The 14,132-nt window shown below is 42.7% G+C and overlaps 1 protein-coding gene across 2 annotated transcripts in view; it reads left to right on the top strand.

Annotated features, from left to right (window-relative positions):
* FGD5 (FYVE, RhoGEF and PH domain containing 5) overlaps positions 1 to 14,132 on the top strand; it is a 201,035-nt gene that overhangs the window by 147,101 nt on the left and 39,802 nt on the right. Inside the window, exons 6-10 of one of the 2 annotated variants that reach the window (XM_007500268.2) lie at positions 536 to 696; positions 3,118 to 3,274; positions 5,122 to 5,206; positions 9,800 to 9,850; positions 12,407 to 12,465. In XM_007500268.2, coding sequence (XP_007500330.2) covers positions 536 to 696; positions 3,118 to 3,274; positions 5,122 to 5,206; positions 9,800 to 9,850; positions 12,407 to 12,465 — 513 coding nt within the window. Of the gene's footprint in view, positions 1 to 535; positions 697 to 3,117; positions 3,275 to 5,118; positions 5,207 to 9,799; positions 9,851 to 12,406; positions 12,466 to 14,132 lie in introns of both variants that reach the window. The other variant, XM_007500267.2, reaches the window with a different exon arrangement.

Here is a 14,132-nt window from a genome sequence, read left to right as displayed (position 1 = left end):
TTCAGAATGGTTGGACCAGTTCATATTTCCACCAATTGTATACTGGTATTCCATTCTGTAAGTCCTTCCTTAAGTCCTCCATCAATTGGCTAATTCCATATTTGGTCATCTTTGCTAATTTGTAGAATATGAAGTAAAACTTTATAATTATTTTGATTTGCATTTCTATTGTTATTAATGATTTAGAGTACTTTTCATATGGTTGTAAATAGTTTGCAATTCTTCTTTGGAGAACTATGCATCATATGTGCATTTAATGCTTATCCAATGTGCTCTTACCTGCCCTATGCCTGTGAGAAAGATAGGGGACTCATCCAAGTTCCTATAGCTGGAAAGATTCAGACAGGGAAAAGTTAAGTATTTCATCCCAAGTTACACAGCAGACTGCATCTTCAAACTCATTCTCTTGACTCTCAGGACCCTAGTAATTTCAGGCACCCTACCTGAGAACCCCCCAAAATGTATCTGTCTAACCCAGAGGTGACCGTGGCTCTGTTAGGGTAGTGTCTTGTTAACAGGCTCATTTGGATTTCAGGATTTTCATGAAGCAATATTAAAAGCCTTAAGTGAGGAAACTGAGGACAATGAAGAGTCACTAGCCAGAGGAGAGTTGCGACAAGGTTTAAGTGAGCTTCCTGCCATCTATGAACTACACCAAGAGATCCTGAGTGAAATGGAAGAGAGAATACTGAACTGGTGAGTGGACCCTCTTTTCCTAATTTTCTTTTCTAATACTCATGCTTTTGAATTATATATATATATATATATAAATGAACGACGTCGACATCTTGCCGCTGTGCGTGAATGCCAACACCAGGCCACAACCGCACCTCCCGTAACAACTGGCGTCCCATGCCCCACGTGCCACAAACTCTGCGCCTCAGCCTTTGGACTCCAAAGCCACATGAGGGTACACCGTAGATGAAAACACACAAAGACAATTGTCATTCTCGGTCACCGAGAGACTACCACTATATAAATATAAAATGATGAGTATATATGTGAGAGAGAAGAAAGGAAGGAAGGAAGGAAGGAAGGAAGGAAGGAAGGAAGGAAGGAAGGAAGGAAGGAAGGAAGGAAGGAAGGAAGGAAGGAGGAAGGACAGAAGGGAGGAAGGAAGGAAGGAAGGGAGGAAGGAAGGAAGGGAGGAAGGAAGGAAGGAAGGAAGGAAGGAAGGAAGGAAGGGAGGAAGGAAGGAAGGAAGGAAGGAAGGAAGGAAGGAAGGAAGGAAGGAAGGAAAGAAAGAGAGGAAGAGAGACCTCTACAAATATCTTCCCTCATGAGAACCCTGAAATATATGCAATGCAAGTGACATTATCCCCCCTTTCTAGAAGAGAAAGCTGAGATACAAGGAGAAATGAAATGACTCACACAATCTCATGGCTACAATTAGCAGAGCCAGGATTTAAATCTAGGTCTTCCAGCTGCTGGCCTTAGCTCTTTCTAATATATCCCATGCTCTCTCTCCTAGGATAAGATGGTGGATATAATAACAGAGCTCCCCTAAGCTAGGATACAAAGCAGAACTAGTGAAGTAAGACCCTACAAGTTCGTCTTGTCTTGTGTTTTGGTTACAAGGCAGAAGGACTAGGCAACTAGGGTTCAGTGACTTCCTAGGGTCACATAGCTAGGAAATGTCTGAAGCCAGATTTGAACACAGGAGCTCCCACATCTGGGCCAGACTCTCAATTTACTCAGCCACATAGCTGTCCCCAAGCTTTCAAATTTTAAAGGAGTTAGAGTTGGGAGACATCTGAGGCATGTCTACTGCTGAAGCAAAGACAGCAAAGATCCTCTAGTCCAACCCCCTCTTTTTACAAATGAGGAAACAGCTGAGTCCATTTCTGGAAGGGGGAGAAGAAAGACAGAAGAGCCATAGTTTTTTCCACAAGCTCAAGCCACAGTTGGCAACAGCAACAATAATAATAAATTACAGAAGGGTTACCCTTAAAGAGCCCAGATTAGCAATCAATGCAGCTCATATAAGGAAGCCATGGAAATTGTAATGCATCATGGCAGACTGCAAAGTTTTAATACCTACTGAATGACTAGCAAGATATGGCCTGATGGCTAGAATTATACACCAGAAGCTCATTATCTTTCATGGACTGGCAGATGACAAATTCCCATACTACAAATACTGGTCTCAAAATATCCCTGAGAATTTAATTAATACATGGTAGTAGAAGTAGACTATTATCACAGACCAAACTTTTTGCCCCAATTGCTCAGACATAATATTGATTTATAGAAATGTAAGAGCGGGGGACAGCTGGGTAGCTAAATGGTTAGATAGTCAGGCTTGGCGATAGGAGGTCCTGGGTTCAAATCTTGCCTTAGGCACTTCCTAGTTGTGTGACCCTGGGCAAGTCACTTAACTCTCATTACCTAGCCCTTACCACTCTTCCACCTTGGAACCAATGTACAATATTAATTCTAAGGTGGAAGGTAAGGGTTTAGGGGGGAAAAAAATAGACTGCTAACAGAAGAAATAGAAATCATGTGGGATCAGAGTGAGACATTTATCATTCATACCAGTTTGTTTGCTATTGGAGTAGCACCAAGGATGTTTGCAACCAGGCAACAAAAGATGAGTTTACGTTTGAATAATTTTATTTGCTTACCAAAAAAAAAACCCCAGCTTTTTTCCATACATGCAATTAAATGTCAAAGTATAATTGCAAGAGAGTGGCTTTTTCTACTGCTGTTTCTATCTGAATTACATCCCCCCCAAATTGGGAAGAACAAGATGATGATAATGATATTTTTTTTTATTTTTATCATATCATAATAATATAATAAATTATATTGAATGAATATAATTATATAAAAGATATAATATACAAAGAGTTTAAAATAGAAGATATTTTATTATTTTTATGTTTATATAATAGCATTTACATAATGCTTTAAAGTTTGCAAAATGCTTCACATACATTATTTGATTTGAACCTCACTAAAGCCAATAGAGTCAAGTTTAATTTCTCCTGGAAACTTTGCATAGGATAAGGATGGAGTGTCTGGAAATCAGACAGCATATCACAGGGAGGGTTATCAGTCAAGCTCAAACCACTTACTCACACTGTCCTCATTCCCATTTTCCTTCTGTGACTTCAGGGAGGAACAACCAAAGGTGGCTGACATTTTCCTTACTCAGGCACCAAAATTCGACCACCATGTGGCTTATATCATGAAGTTTGATAAGAATTTGACGCTACTCAATGGCAACTGCATCAAGTCTTCCCAGCTGACCACCACCCTCCGGGAATTTGAGGTAAAGGTCTCCTCTGTCCCTACCTCTACCTCCCCAGCTTATTTCTAAATGCATTTCCATTTTCATTATTGCTACTAGTAATAACTCACATTTCTTTTTTTAATTATTTAAAATTATATATTTACATTATAATAAAAATTATAATTATATTATAATTGTGATTTTATTGTTACATGATGATATAAATAATATTTATTATATATTATATACTATAAATGTAATAGATATTATATAATTACATATATAATATATTATACAATTTATTATAATTATACTAATTCTATAACTGTTTTAAATTATGTATTTATTTTTTAAGTTTTTCCCCCATGGTTACATGATTCATGTTCTCTCCATTCTCTCTTCCCTCCCAGAACTGACAAGCAATTTCATTGGTTTAAACGTTTGTTATCACTCAATACCTATTTCTGTAGTATTAATTTTTATAACTGAATAATCTCATAAAACAAAAAACCCAAATCCTATAACCCATATAAACAAGTGATAAATCATATATTTTTCTTCTGCAAATAACTCACATTTCTGCTGTGCTCTAAGGTCAAACAAAGCACTTGCCTTACAAATAACCCTACAAAGTAGGTCTTGCAGATGAGGAAATTGAGGCTTAGAAAGAAATGTGACTAGGAGCCGAACATGACTCAGCCGATAGAGCACCAGGGCTGGAGTTGGGAGGATTTGAGTTCAAATGTGACCTCAGATATTTCTACCTGTGTGACCCTGGGTAAGCCACTTAACCCCAGTTGCCTGGCCCTTACCACTCTTTGCCTTGGAAGTATTGATTCTAAACGGTAAAGGTTAAAAAGGAAAAAGAAAGAAATGCGACTTGCCCATGATCACAAAATTAATGAGGGAAGATTTGAACCCAGGTCTCTTGACTTCAGGTCTTGTGCTCTTTACACTAACCCCTGCACACTGTCTGGTCCCTCCTGAGATCTTCTTTGTTGAACATTCCCTAGAACTCCGAAGGGAAAGGAATCACTGATTTAGGAATGGAGAAGGATAAGCCACTGACTTCTTTTCTCCCCATCCTTCGTACATCCTCTGCCCTCTCCAGCCGAATGGAGCCAAGAGGGTCCTGGATCACCACCTTAGCATTGTAGATTTAAAGCTGAAACAGACCAAAGAGGTTACCATCTTCTCATTTTGTAGATGAAGGAAACTGAAGCTCAGAGGAATAAACTGTCTTGCTCAGGCTCACCCAGTTTAGTAAGTGTCTGAGAGGCAGGATCTGAATGCAGAACTTCTTGACTTCATAGTTAATGCTCTAGCCCCAACATGATAAAAGAGACACAAGGCCACAAAAGCAGAAAATAAATATTCATAAACACGGTGACGACTGTGTGCCTAAAAGTCATGATTTGGAGTTGGCAAGGCTCATGAGGGCAGGTGCTTGGGAGGAGATGATCTTGGATCCAGAGTCTGAAAGATGCTGAAGCCTCTCTGATATCTCACCATGGCCTGGAGGTACTTCTGGGCTCTCAGAGCCTCTACCAAAAGGGTACACACTCCCCAGAGTCCTGAAACATTAGAAAAATTTTGAGGACAGTATCACTCGCAGGAAAGGAGGGGGTTGTTTGGCCACAGAAACTCTCTGAGACCTTGTGAACATCTACTCAGCTGTCATAGCTGGGACCTGTTTCTCTGATGAAATCACAATTACTCAAAATGGGGAAGGATTGGGAAGGATCAGGATCTGGAACGAGGAGGCATCCACACAGGACTCAGCATGGAATCCACGTGGCCCAGAGAACACTGGGGCAAACCCTTCATTCAGAAGTCGCCAGGCACTGACCACACTGTTTCTTTCTCTTCTTCCTTGTGACCAGCAGAATCCTCAAAGTGGTGGCCAGGGTGTGAAGCATCAGCTCCTGAAGGTGGTAGAACACATCTTCCAGTATCAAGTGCTCCTCACAGGTGGGCCTGGGGAGGTCACCAGGGATGTGCCGTGGTGGGGCAGGATGGGCAGAAAATAGGGCAGGGGGGGAGGATGGGACAGGATGGGCAGACAACAGGGCAGGGGGAAGGATGCGGCAAGATGGGCAGAAAACAGGGCAGGGGGAAGGATGCAGCAAGATGGGCAGAAAACAGGGCAGGGGGAAGGATGTGGCAAGATGGGCAGAAAACAGGGAAGAGAGAAGGATGGGGCAGGATGGACAGAAAACAGGGCAGAGGAAGGATGGGGCAAGACGGGCAGAAAACAGGGCAGGGGTAGGATGGGGCAAGATGGGCAGAAAACAGGGCAGAGGAAGGATGGGGCAAGATGGGCAGAAAACAGTATTGATTCTAAGGTGAAAGGGAAGGGTTTAGGGGGGAAATAGACCACTAGCAGAAGAAATAAAAATCATGTGGGAACAGTGTGAGACATTTATCAATCATGCCAGTTTGGGGAGAGGACATATCAGGATAGCTGTGCTATGTGTGCTGGGATGGAGCATGTGTGGGTTGGAGAAGGTAGATGTTATCACTGGGAGCAGCTTTTGGTTTTCTTAAGACTCCTATGAAGCCCACTAGTATAGTAGCAAACCTAATTGGCTTATTTATTTATTTTAAAATCCTCACCTTCCATCTTAGAATCAATACTATTGGTTCCAAAGCAGAAGAGTGGTAAGGGCTAGGCAATGGGAGTTAAGTGACTTGCCCAGGATCACACACCTATGAAGTGTCTGAGGTCAAATTTGAACCCAGGACCTCCCATCTCTAGGCCTGGCTCTCAATCCACTGAGCCACCCAGTTGCCCCCAACCTAATTGGTTTATATTCAAAGGCAATGATGATGATGAAGATGATGATGATAGCTAACATTTATATAGTATTTTAAGGTCTGCAAAGTGCTTTATCTGTGTGTGTATATATACATAAACATAATTGTATGTATAATACATAAATACACACATATATAATACATATATATATATGTATAATTTGTAAAATCTCCCTTTTAAGCAGGTTCTTTTATTATCCTCTTTTTATCGAAGGGAAACTAAGCCTGAGAAAAATTATTCCAAATTACTCAGTAAACAAGTAACTTAGGCAGAATTCAAGTGGCTGTCTTCTTGATTCCGCCACACTGAGGTTTCAAACTTATTCCCCTTTCCCCATCCTCACCCACAAAACTCTTGAGCACTGCCAAACCAGATTAAAATATACCTGGGATGGGGCAGGTAAGCGGCTCAGTGGAAAGAAGCAGGCATGGGGTCAGGAGACTCTAGGTTTAAATCTGGCCTCTGCGAGACCCCTGGGCAAGTCACTTAAGTCCCATTGCCTAGCCCTTGCTGCTCTTCCATCTTAGAATTGATGCTAAGAGGGAGCTAGCTCTTACCATTCTTCTGCCTTGGAATCAATATGTAGTATTAATTCTAAGATGGAAGTTAAGGTTGGGGGTGGGGGTTACTGTAACTGGAGAACATATAACAAAATAAATTAAAATACAATGTAGATAATGTCAGTTTGTGGTTTTCTAAGTCAATCATGGACACATTTCTATTCGAGTTTGATATTGCTCTGCCCTACCACTGACCTGTAAAATGATGCTTCTCTCTTACCATAAGTTCCTTGGACCTCTCCATCTGACCTTTCCCTTGTAATGACATCAGCAGAGAAGAAAAAATTTATCTGTAGGCTGAGCAAGGGAGGGGAGTTGGCTAACCCCAACCGGGGTCACTGAGAGCAGCTCAGGCAGCATGCGAGGGGAAGGGCGGATCCAGGATAGGAACTATGCCCTTGTCCTTGCTCTGACCCCACCAATAATAAGCTGTTAGGAGAATGGCAGAGCCTGATTTCAGGATCTGGTGCCAGTCCACCATCCATGCTCCCAGCCGGAGCTGAGAGAAACGAGAGGAGGAACTGAGGATATGGTGAGATTGCTCTGCCCATGAACCCCAGAAAGAAGGTTGGGGGCAACTGGGTGGCTCAGTGGATTGATTGGAGCCAAGCCTAGAGATGGAAGGTCCTAGGTTCTAATTTGGACTCAGACACTTCCTAGCTGGGTGACCCTGGGCAAATTTGGTGTTTTGGATCATGGTACTGGGTATGTGAAAATCACAATTGATATCAGGTGAAATTTAGTGTTCTAGGTCTGCCCTACATTAGGCCAATATGTTCCACTGGAAGAATAAAAATTATAGTTCCCATTTATCTATGAATATGATCTACAGCACTTTATGATTTACTAAGTTGTGTTCCCACAACAGCTTTGTGAAGTAGGTTGGATAAGCACTGTTTGCCCCACACTACAGATGATAAAACTGAGGTCCACACTCAGAGGTGAACTATCTTATCCCACAGTCACACAACTAGTTCATGTCAGATCATGGACCTAAGTGCTAGCATTTTCTTTTTTTAGCCAAATTTTATTTTATTTTTAAATTGAAAATGTTTTGTTTCATTAATTAATGTAGAATATTTTTCCATGGTTACATGATTGATTCATGGTCTTTCTCTCCCCTCCCTCCCCATAGCCGATGCACAATTCCACTGGGTTTTACTTGTGTCATTGATCAAGACCTATTTCCATATCATTAATAATTAGTGCTATCATTTTCAAAGCCAGAAACCAAGACTAATTCATGACCAGAAGTAGCCAAACAAACTAAAGGGGACAGCTGGATGGTTCATGGATTGAGAGCCAGGCCTAGAGATGGGAGATTCTGGGTTCAAATCTGGCCTCAGACACTTCCTAGCTGTGTGACCCAGGGCAAGTCACTTGTCCCCTATTGCTCAGCCCTTACCACTCTTCTGCTTTGGAACCAATACACAGTCTTGATTTAAAAAAAAAAAAGTGAAACCAAAATCCAAATTCAAAGATGCTGAGGAATGCTGCTTTGGGAAAAACCAAAGTAAAGGCCATTTTTTTTTTTATGCCCAAAATAAAGACAGAAAAATTTGCATCTTGGCTTATATTTGTGCACACTCAATGATTGTTGTCTTTGGATGATAACATCAGCAGAAGGAATAGCCGGTGGCAATGGGCATGATGATGAATATGATGGTGATAATAGAGGACATAATCATGGGAATGGCCCATTGGATGATGCATGAGAGCATTGTTGTCAGTGATGATGGCGAAGATGGTAGCAGTGATGATGATGAACAAAAATAATGACAATAATTAAGATAGTGGCAATGATAGTGATGAAGGAGTGATGGTGGTAATAATGAAGATGGTGAGCCTAACAGAAATGATGATGGTTAATGGTGGTGGTGATGATGGTGACTGCGACAGGTATGATATTGAAAATGATCATAGAGAAGGCAGAAGTGATGGTGGTGAGTAAAAAAGAGAGTGAAGGTGGTGGTATTGATATGATCATGATAATGGCAAAAATGAAGGTGATTAGTTTTGAGAGTGGAAGATGATAGTGATGATGATGGTGAGAATAATGTGGATAACAATCACTGTGAGCACCACAGCCATGAGGACAATGAAGATGTTAGTGGGCATTTTCTTCCTTTTTTTTAAACCCTTACCTTCTGTCTTAGAATCAATCTTGAGTATTGGTTCTAAGGTATAAGAGTGGTAAGGGCTGGGCAATGGGGGTTAAGAGACCTGCCCAGGGTCACAGGGTTAGGAAGTGTCTGAGGCCAGTTTTGAGCCCAGGACCTCCTGTATCTGGCTCTGGCTCTCCATCCACTGAGCCACCCAACTGCCCCTGAATTTTCAAGATTGTAGTGATAGCACTGGTGATTCTGATAGTAACGGTGATATTGATCATTACAGTGATGGAGATGGTGCTGATGGTGATCCTGGTGAGTAGGATCATAAGAATGGAGGCAGTGATGGTGAGGATGTTGTTGAGGATGCTGGTGATGCTGATCAATGTCATACTGACAGTGATGATGCTGAGAATGAGCACAATGGTTATGACATTGACAGCCATGATTTTGGTAGTTACAAAGAGGTCAATGAGAATAATAATGCCTTACATGTGTATAGCATTTAATGGCTCATGAAGTGCTTTTTGCTACTGCTACTGACCATAGTGATGATAGCAATCAGGATGATGATCATGGTAATGACGAAATAAATGCCAGCAATGATAAGGCCAGGCAGGAGTGACAACCACCCCATGGTGACGGATGCAGGGAGATTGAGGATGGCATCTGTCATCTGATGGAGGTGATAGCAATGATGAGGGTTACGCTGATGGTGCTAAGTGCCTATGCTGATTCTCTAGGCCAATGAAAATGGGAAAGTTGGATACTCCATTTATACTGAACTGCATTTAATTCCTTATCAGTGTACATGTCTATGATCCCTTGCACGCTAGCTGAACAGAGGATCCTTGAGGCAGGGGCTGCTTCATTTTTCCTTTTTATTCCAAGCACAATGTTAGACAGATGCTCAGTGCATTCTTTTTTGAGCTGCATTGAATTCTGTCCTTGAAATGAAAGAACTTAGTCGCCTTAGTATCCCTGGTCTGGGTGACATTAGGAGGTTGCTGACCCAAGGATTAGGGATTGAAGTCACCTCAGAAGTAATTTTGTCTTTTGCTTCTTATTATTCCAACAGATTACTTGAACAACCTTTGTCCAGACTCGGCAGAATATGAAAACACTCAAGGTAAGAGCAGTACAGGAGAGGGGGAAACTCTTCTCTTTGCTTGGGCTGGAACTAGATCAAGGCTTCCTCTCTCCAGGTTGATTTAGTCAACCTGACATTCCCTCCTGGCACGGGTTATGCTTTTATTAATCTCAGTGTATCTCCTTTGATGAAATACACTGGGAACCCATGAAACGATATCATTCCTCACAGCTTTGGGGCTTTGCTCTCTGAGGGGTCTCAGCGGATTATAGGGAATAGTGGCAAAGCTGAGCATCAGTGGAGTGGGATTGGGCTGATTTCCAAACCTAAAGAAGAGAATGTCATAGCCAAGATTTGGAAAGGAGGCAGTCATGAGTCTGGAAAGTTCTAGCATTGAAAAAAAAAACATGATTTTTCTCCTATTCTGTAGCAGTTTCTAGTTCATGTCTTTAGCATCATTTCATCTTCTCTACCTGAGTTGTCCCACCTCATAGGTTAAGGCAAAGTTAAACAAGTTGGTCTCTGAAGTCTCCTTGGATAGATAGGGAGCTTTTTATTTTTTTTTAACCCTTACCTTCCTTCCGTCTTGAAGTCAATACTGTGTAATTGGCTCCAAGGCAGAAGAGTGGTAAGGGATAGGCAATGGGGGTCAAGTGACTTGCCCAGGGTCACACAGCTGGGAAGTGTCGGAGGCCAGATTTGAACCTAGGACCTACTGCCTCTAAGCCTGGCTCTCAATTCACTGAGCTACCCAGCTGCCCCTGATAGGGAGGTTTTTGAAGGCAGGAAGCATTTCTTTTTTTTTAAGTTTTGGAAATTTTTATTTAATTAATTAATTTAGACTATTTTCCCATGGTTACATGATTTATGGTCTTTCCCTCCCCTCCTCCCACCTCATAGGCAGCATGCAATTCCACTGGGTTTTACATGTGTCATTGATCAAGACCTATTTCCATATTATTAATATTTGTACTAAGGTGATCATTAGAGTCTACATCCCTAATCATATCCCCATCGAACCATGTGATCAAGAGGTTGTTTTTCTTCTGTGTCTCTACTCCCACAGTGTACTCCCACATCTACTCTGGATGTGGATAGCGTTCTTTCTCATAAGTCCTTCATAATTTTCCATGAAGCATTTCTCTAACAACCTTCCTCCATAAGACCTTCTTGGGACCACATATCTCTGAGTCAGAGAGTTCTATTATGCTCATTCAAAAAGTGCTTACTATAGGGGCACATGGTATCACAGTGGATAGAGCACCAAGTTTGGAGTCAGGAGGACCTGGATTCAAATTTGACCTCAAATATTTTTTAGCTGTGTGACCCTGGACAAGTCACTTAACCCCTTTTTCCTAGCCTTTACTTTATTAAGTATCAATTCTAAGGCAGAGAAAGAGTTGGGTTTTTTTTTAAAGGAGCCATTTTCTTCCCTCAAGGAACACTTTAGCAATAGAGACCAGGTGCACCTTTAGGAAAGATTAAATAACTATTAAAGTAAAGGTGTGCATATGTGGAACATATGGACAATTTTATAGAAGAGGTAGGTGAAAAATGTTTGGAGTAGTCATGGAAGGTTTCAAGGAGAAGGTAGGGCTTGAGAAAAGGACAAAATGAGCTTCTTTTCTGGTCCTCCAAAAGTGCCTCATGTCTGTCTTAGTTTCTCGCTGAATCTTACCATTAAAACCCATCTTGGAATCAATACTGAGTGTTGGTTCCAAGGCAGAAGAGCAGTAAGGGCTAGGCAATGGGGGGTAAGTGACTTGCCCAGGGTCACCCAGCTAGGATGTGTCTAAAGCCAGATTTGAAGCTAGGACTTCCCATCTCCAGGGCTGACCGCTATCCACTGAGCCACCCAGCTGTCTCTCATTGATTCTTCAAGAGGCTAGAAAGCCATACCAAGCCCAGAGCTTACTTTCTAGGGTTGGTGTCAGGTGTTCAGGTACTCGATGGCCAAGCCTGAGAAGGCCAGGTATAGGTCCAGATATGGCCCCAGGGAGTAATTACAGAAGAATCACAGACAAGCCCAAGGCAGACAGGCAGCTTACGCAGCTAGCATTTACTAAGTGTCTGACATGTACCTTAGGGCTAAGGATACAAAGGATGTTGTTGTTGCTGTTCAGTCATTTCCAATTGTGTCTGACACTTCATGACTCTGAAGTTTTCTTGGCAAAGATGTTGGACTGGTTTGCCATTTCCTTCTCTGGCTCATTTGACAGATGAGAAAACTGAGGCAAACAGGGTTAAGTGACTTGCCCAGGGTCACATAGCTAGTAAATGTTTGACATCAGATTTGAACTCAGGACCTCCTGACTTTAGACCTGGAACTCTATCCATTGGGCCACTTAGCCCTTCAGCTATACAAAGGAAACTGGGGATTATTAAGAAAGACAAAAGACAGTCCCTGACCTCAAGTTGCTTAGACTACCCCAAGGCAGAGACACTGAGAGTTACTACTATTTTCCGTGAACAGGAGAGAGGCAAAGCAGTTACCCTGGGATTTCTTGATCAGTAGAGGATCATGAAATAAGAATTACCCTCATCTTCACCCCCCTGTCACCAATAATCTCCTTTCTGTTCTATTCCACCCCCCAGATGCTTTGGCTCTCATCTCCAAAGTCACGGACCGAGCTAATGACAGCATGGAGCAAGGGGTAAGTTCTGGACATCCCTGTCCATTCTCCTGGCAATACCTCTCCTTCAAAACAATGTGATATAAAGGCTCCAGAAGTTTGGGGCCAAGAGGCTCCTCTCTGGAGGTTGAGAGAGCTTATAGACCCTCCACAGCATCTGTGTCCTCAAGCAGAGAAATGGATGGTAAGCAATAGATTGCTTCCAATCAATCAGTCAGTCAACCAACAGGTTTTTATTGATCGCAGTTATGGACAAGACAATGACCTAAATGGTCAGGCTCATTGTTGTTCAGTCGTTTTTCAGTTGTATCCAACATTACATGACCTAATTTGAGGTTTTCTTGGTAAAGATCCTGGAATTATTTGCCATTTCCTTATCAAGCTCATTTTACAGATGAAGAAACTGAGGCCAAGAGGATGACGTGCCCAGGGTCACCTAGCTAGTACGTGTCTGAGGCTAGCTTTGAACTCAGAAAGATGAGTCTTCCTAACCCTAAGCCTGGTACTCTATCCACTGTAACACCTAGCTGCTCCATGGTCAAGCTCACAGAGAGCTGTCCCCTCAAGGATCTTTTAGTAAATAGCTAACATTTCCATGCTTTCATGTTTACAAAATATTTTTACATATAGAATCTCATTGGAGCCTTACAACCACCTCATAAGGCCTATTATGATCCCCATTTTATAGATGAGTACACTGAGGCTGGGACTGGGTTAAATGATTGACCCAGAACCACACAGTAAGTATCTGAGGAAGAATTAGAACTCAGTGCAACCCTGACTTGAACGTGCTTTCCATTATACCGTGCTGCCTTTTACTCAAAAGAATCAATATCTTAAAAGCTATGAATCTCAGAATAAAGTCTGGTTTTCATAGGAAAACCGGTTGTTTGGTCTAATATGTCAACACTCTCAGCTGTAGGAGGGTGCCGTGTCCTTGTTAAATGAGGGATGCAAGAAGAGTACACTGGTTTCCTGGGTATACACACACACACACACACACACACACACACACACACACACACACACCCATCATCATCCCTGGCCATCTTGCTTCACCACGTGTCCCAGGGCTGAAGTTTCCCTTCCCACTGAGTGGCTGACACGACAGGATTTCTCCAAGCTCAGCCTCTACCCTCTTTCCCCAAGCTGTAGCCCAAGGTGCCAGGCTCAGCCAGAGTCACTGCCTAAACTTCACTGGATACAGGAATAAGGAGCTGGGCATTCCCGATGATCCTCGAAGCAACAGACCCCAATACGGCGAGCATTTGGGGAACAGATGGGGTGCCTCCCATCATTCCCACTGAGCCCGAGATTGGCACCACCTCCAAGATCCTTTTGGATGATCCCCATTAAGAATCGAGGCCAAGGAGACTGCCTCCCACCCCTGCGTGAGGGCAAGGACGCCAGGCAGAGCCCCCAAGAGAGGCTCCGGAGCAGCCAGCAGCAAAACGACTCTCTCCTGGCACTGGCCCTGGCCCTGGCTGACATTCGAGGTTTTGCCGGGAAACAAAAGCCTCCCGTTGTCCTCCAAACCAGCTGTGAACAGCTGGGAAGTCCCTCTTCCCCTCCTTGGCCCCAACGCTCTAAGATGAACCGCTTCTCCATCCCAGCCCTCCCTTTGATCTGTCAGCAAATCTGCCTGGCGAGAGGGGCCAGGTTTCTCATATCCTGTTAAAGCACTTGTC

The sequence above is a fragment of the Monodelphis domestica genome, chromosome 7, assembly GCF_027887165.1.
Source record: "Monodelphis domestica isolate mMonDom1 chromosome 7, mMonDom1.pri, whole genome shotgun sequence".
In the NCBI taxonomy this organism is placed as follows: domain Eukaryota; kingdom Metazoa; phylum Chordata; class Mammalia; order Didelphimorphia; family Didelphidae; genus Monodelphis; species Monodelphis domestica.
The sequence above is the reverse complement of the archived record's forward strand: the minus strand, read 5'-3'. Positions and strand labels throughout refer to the sequence as shown.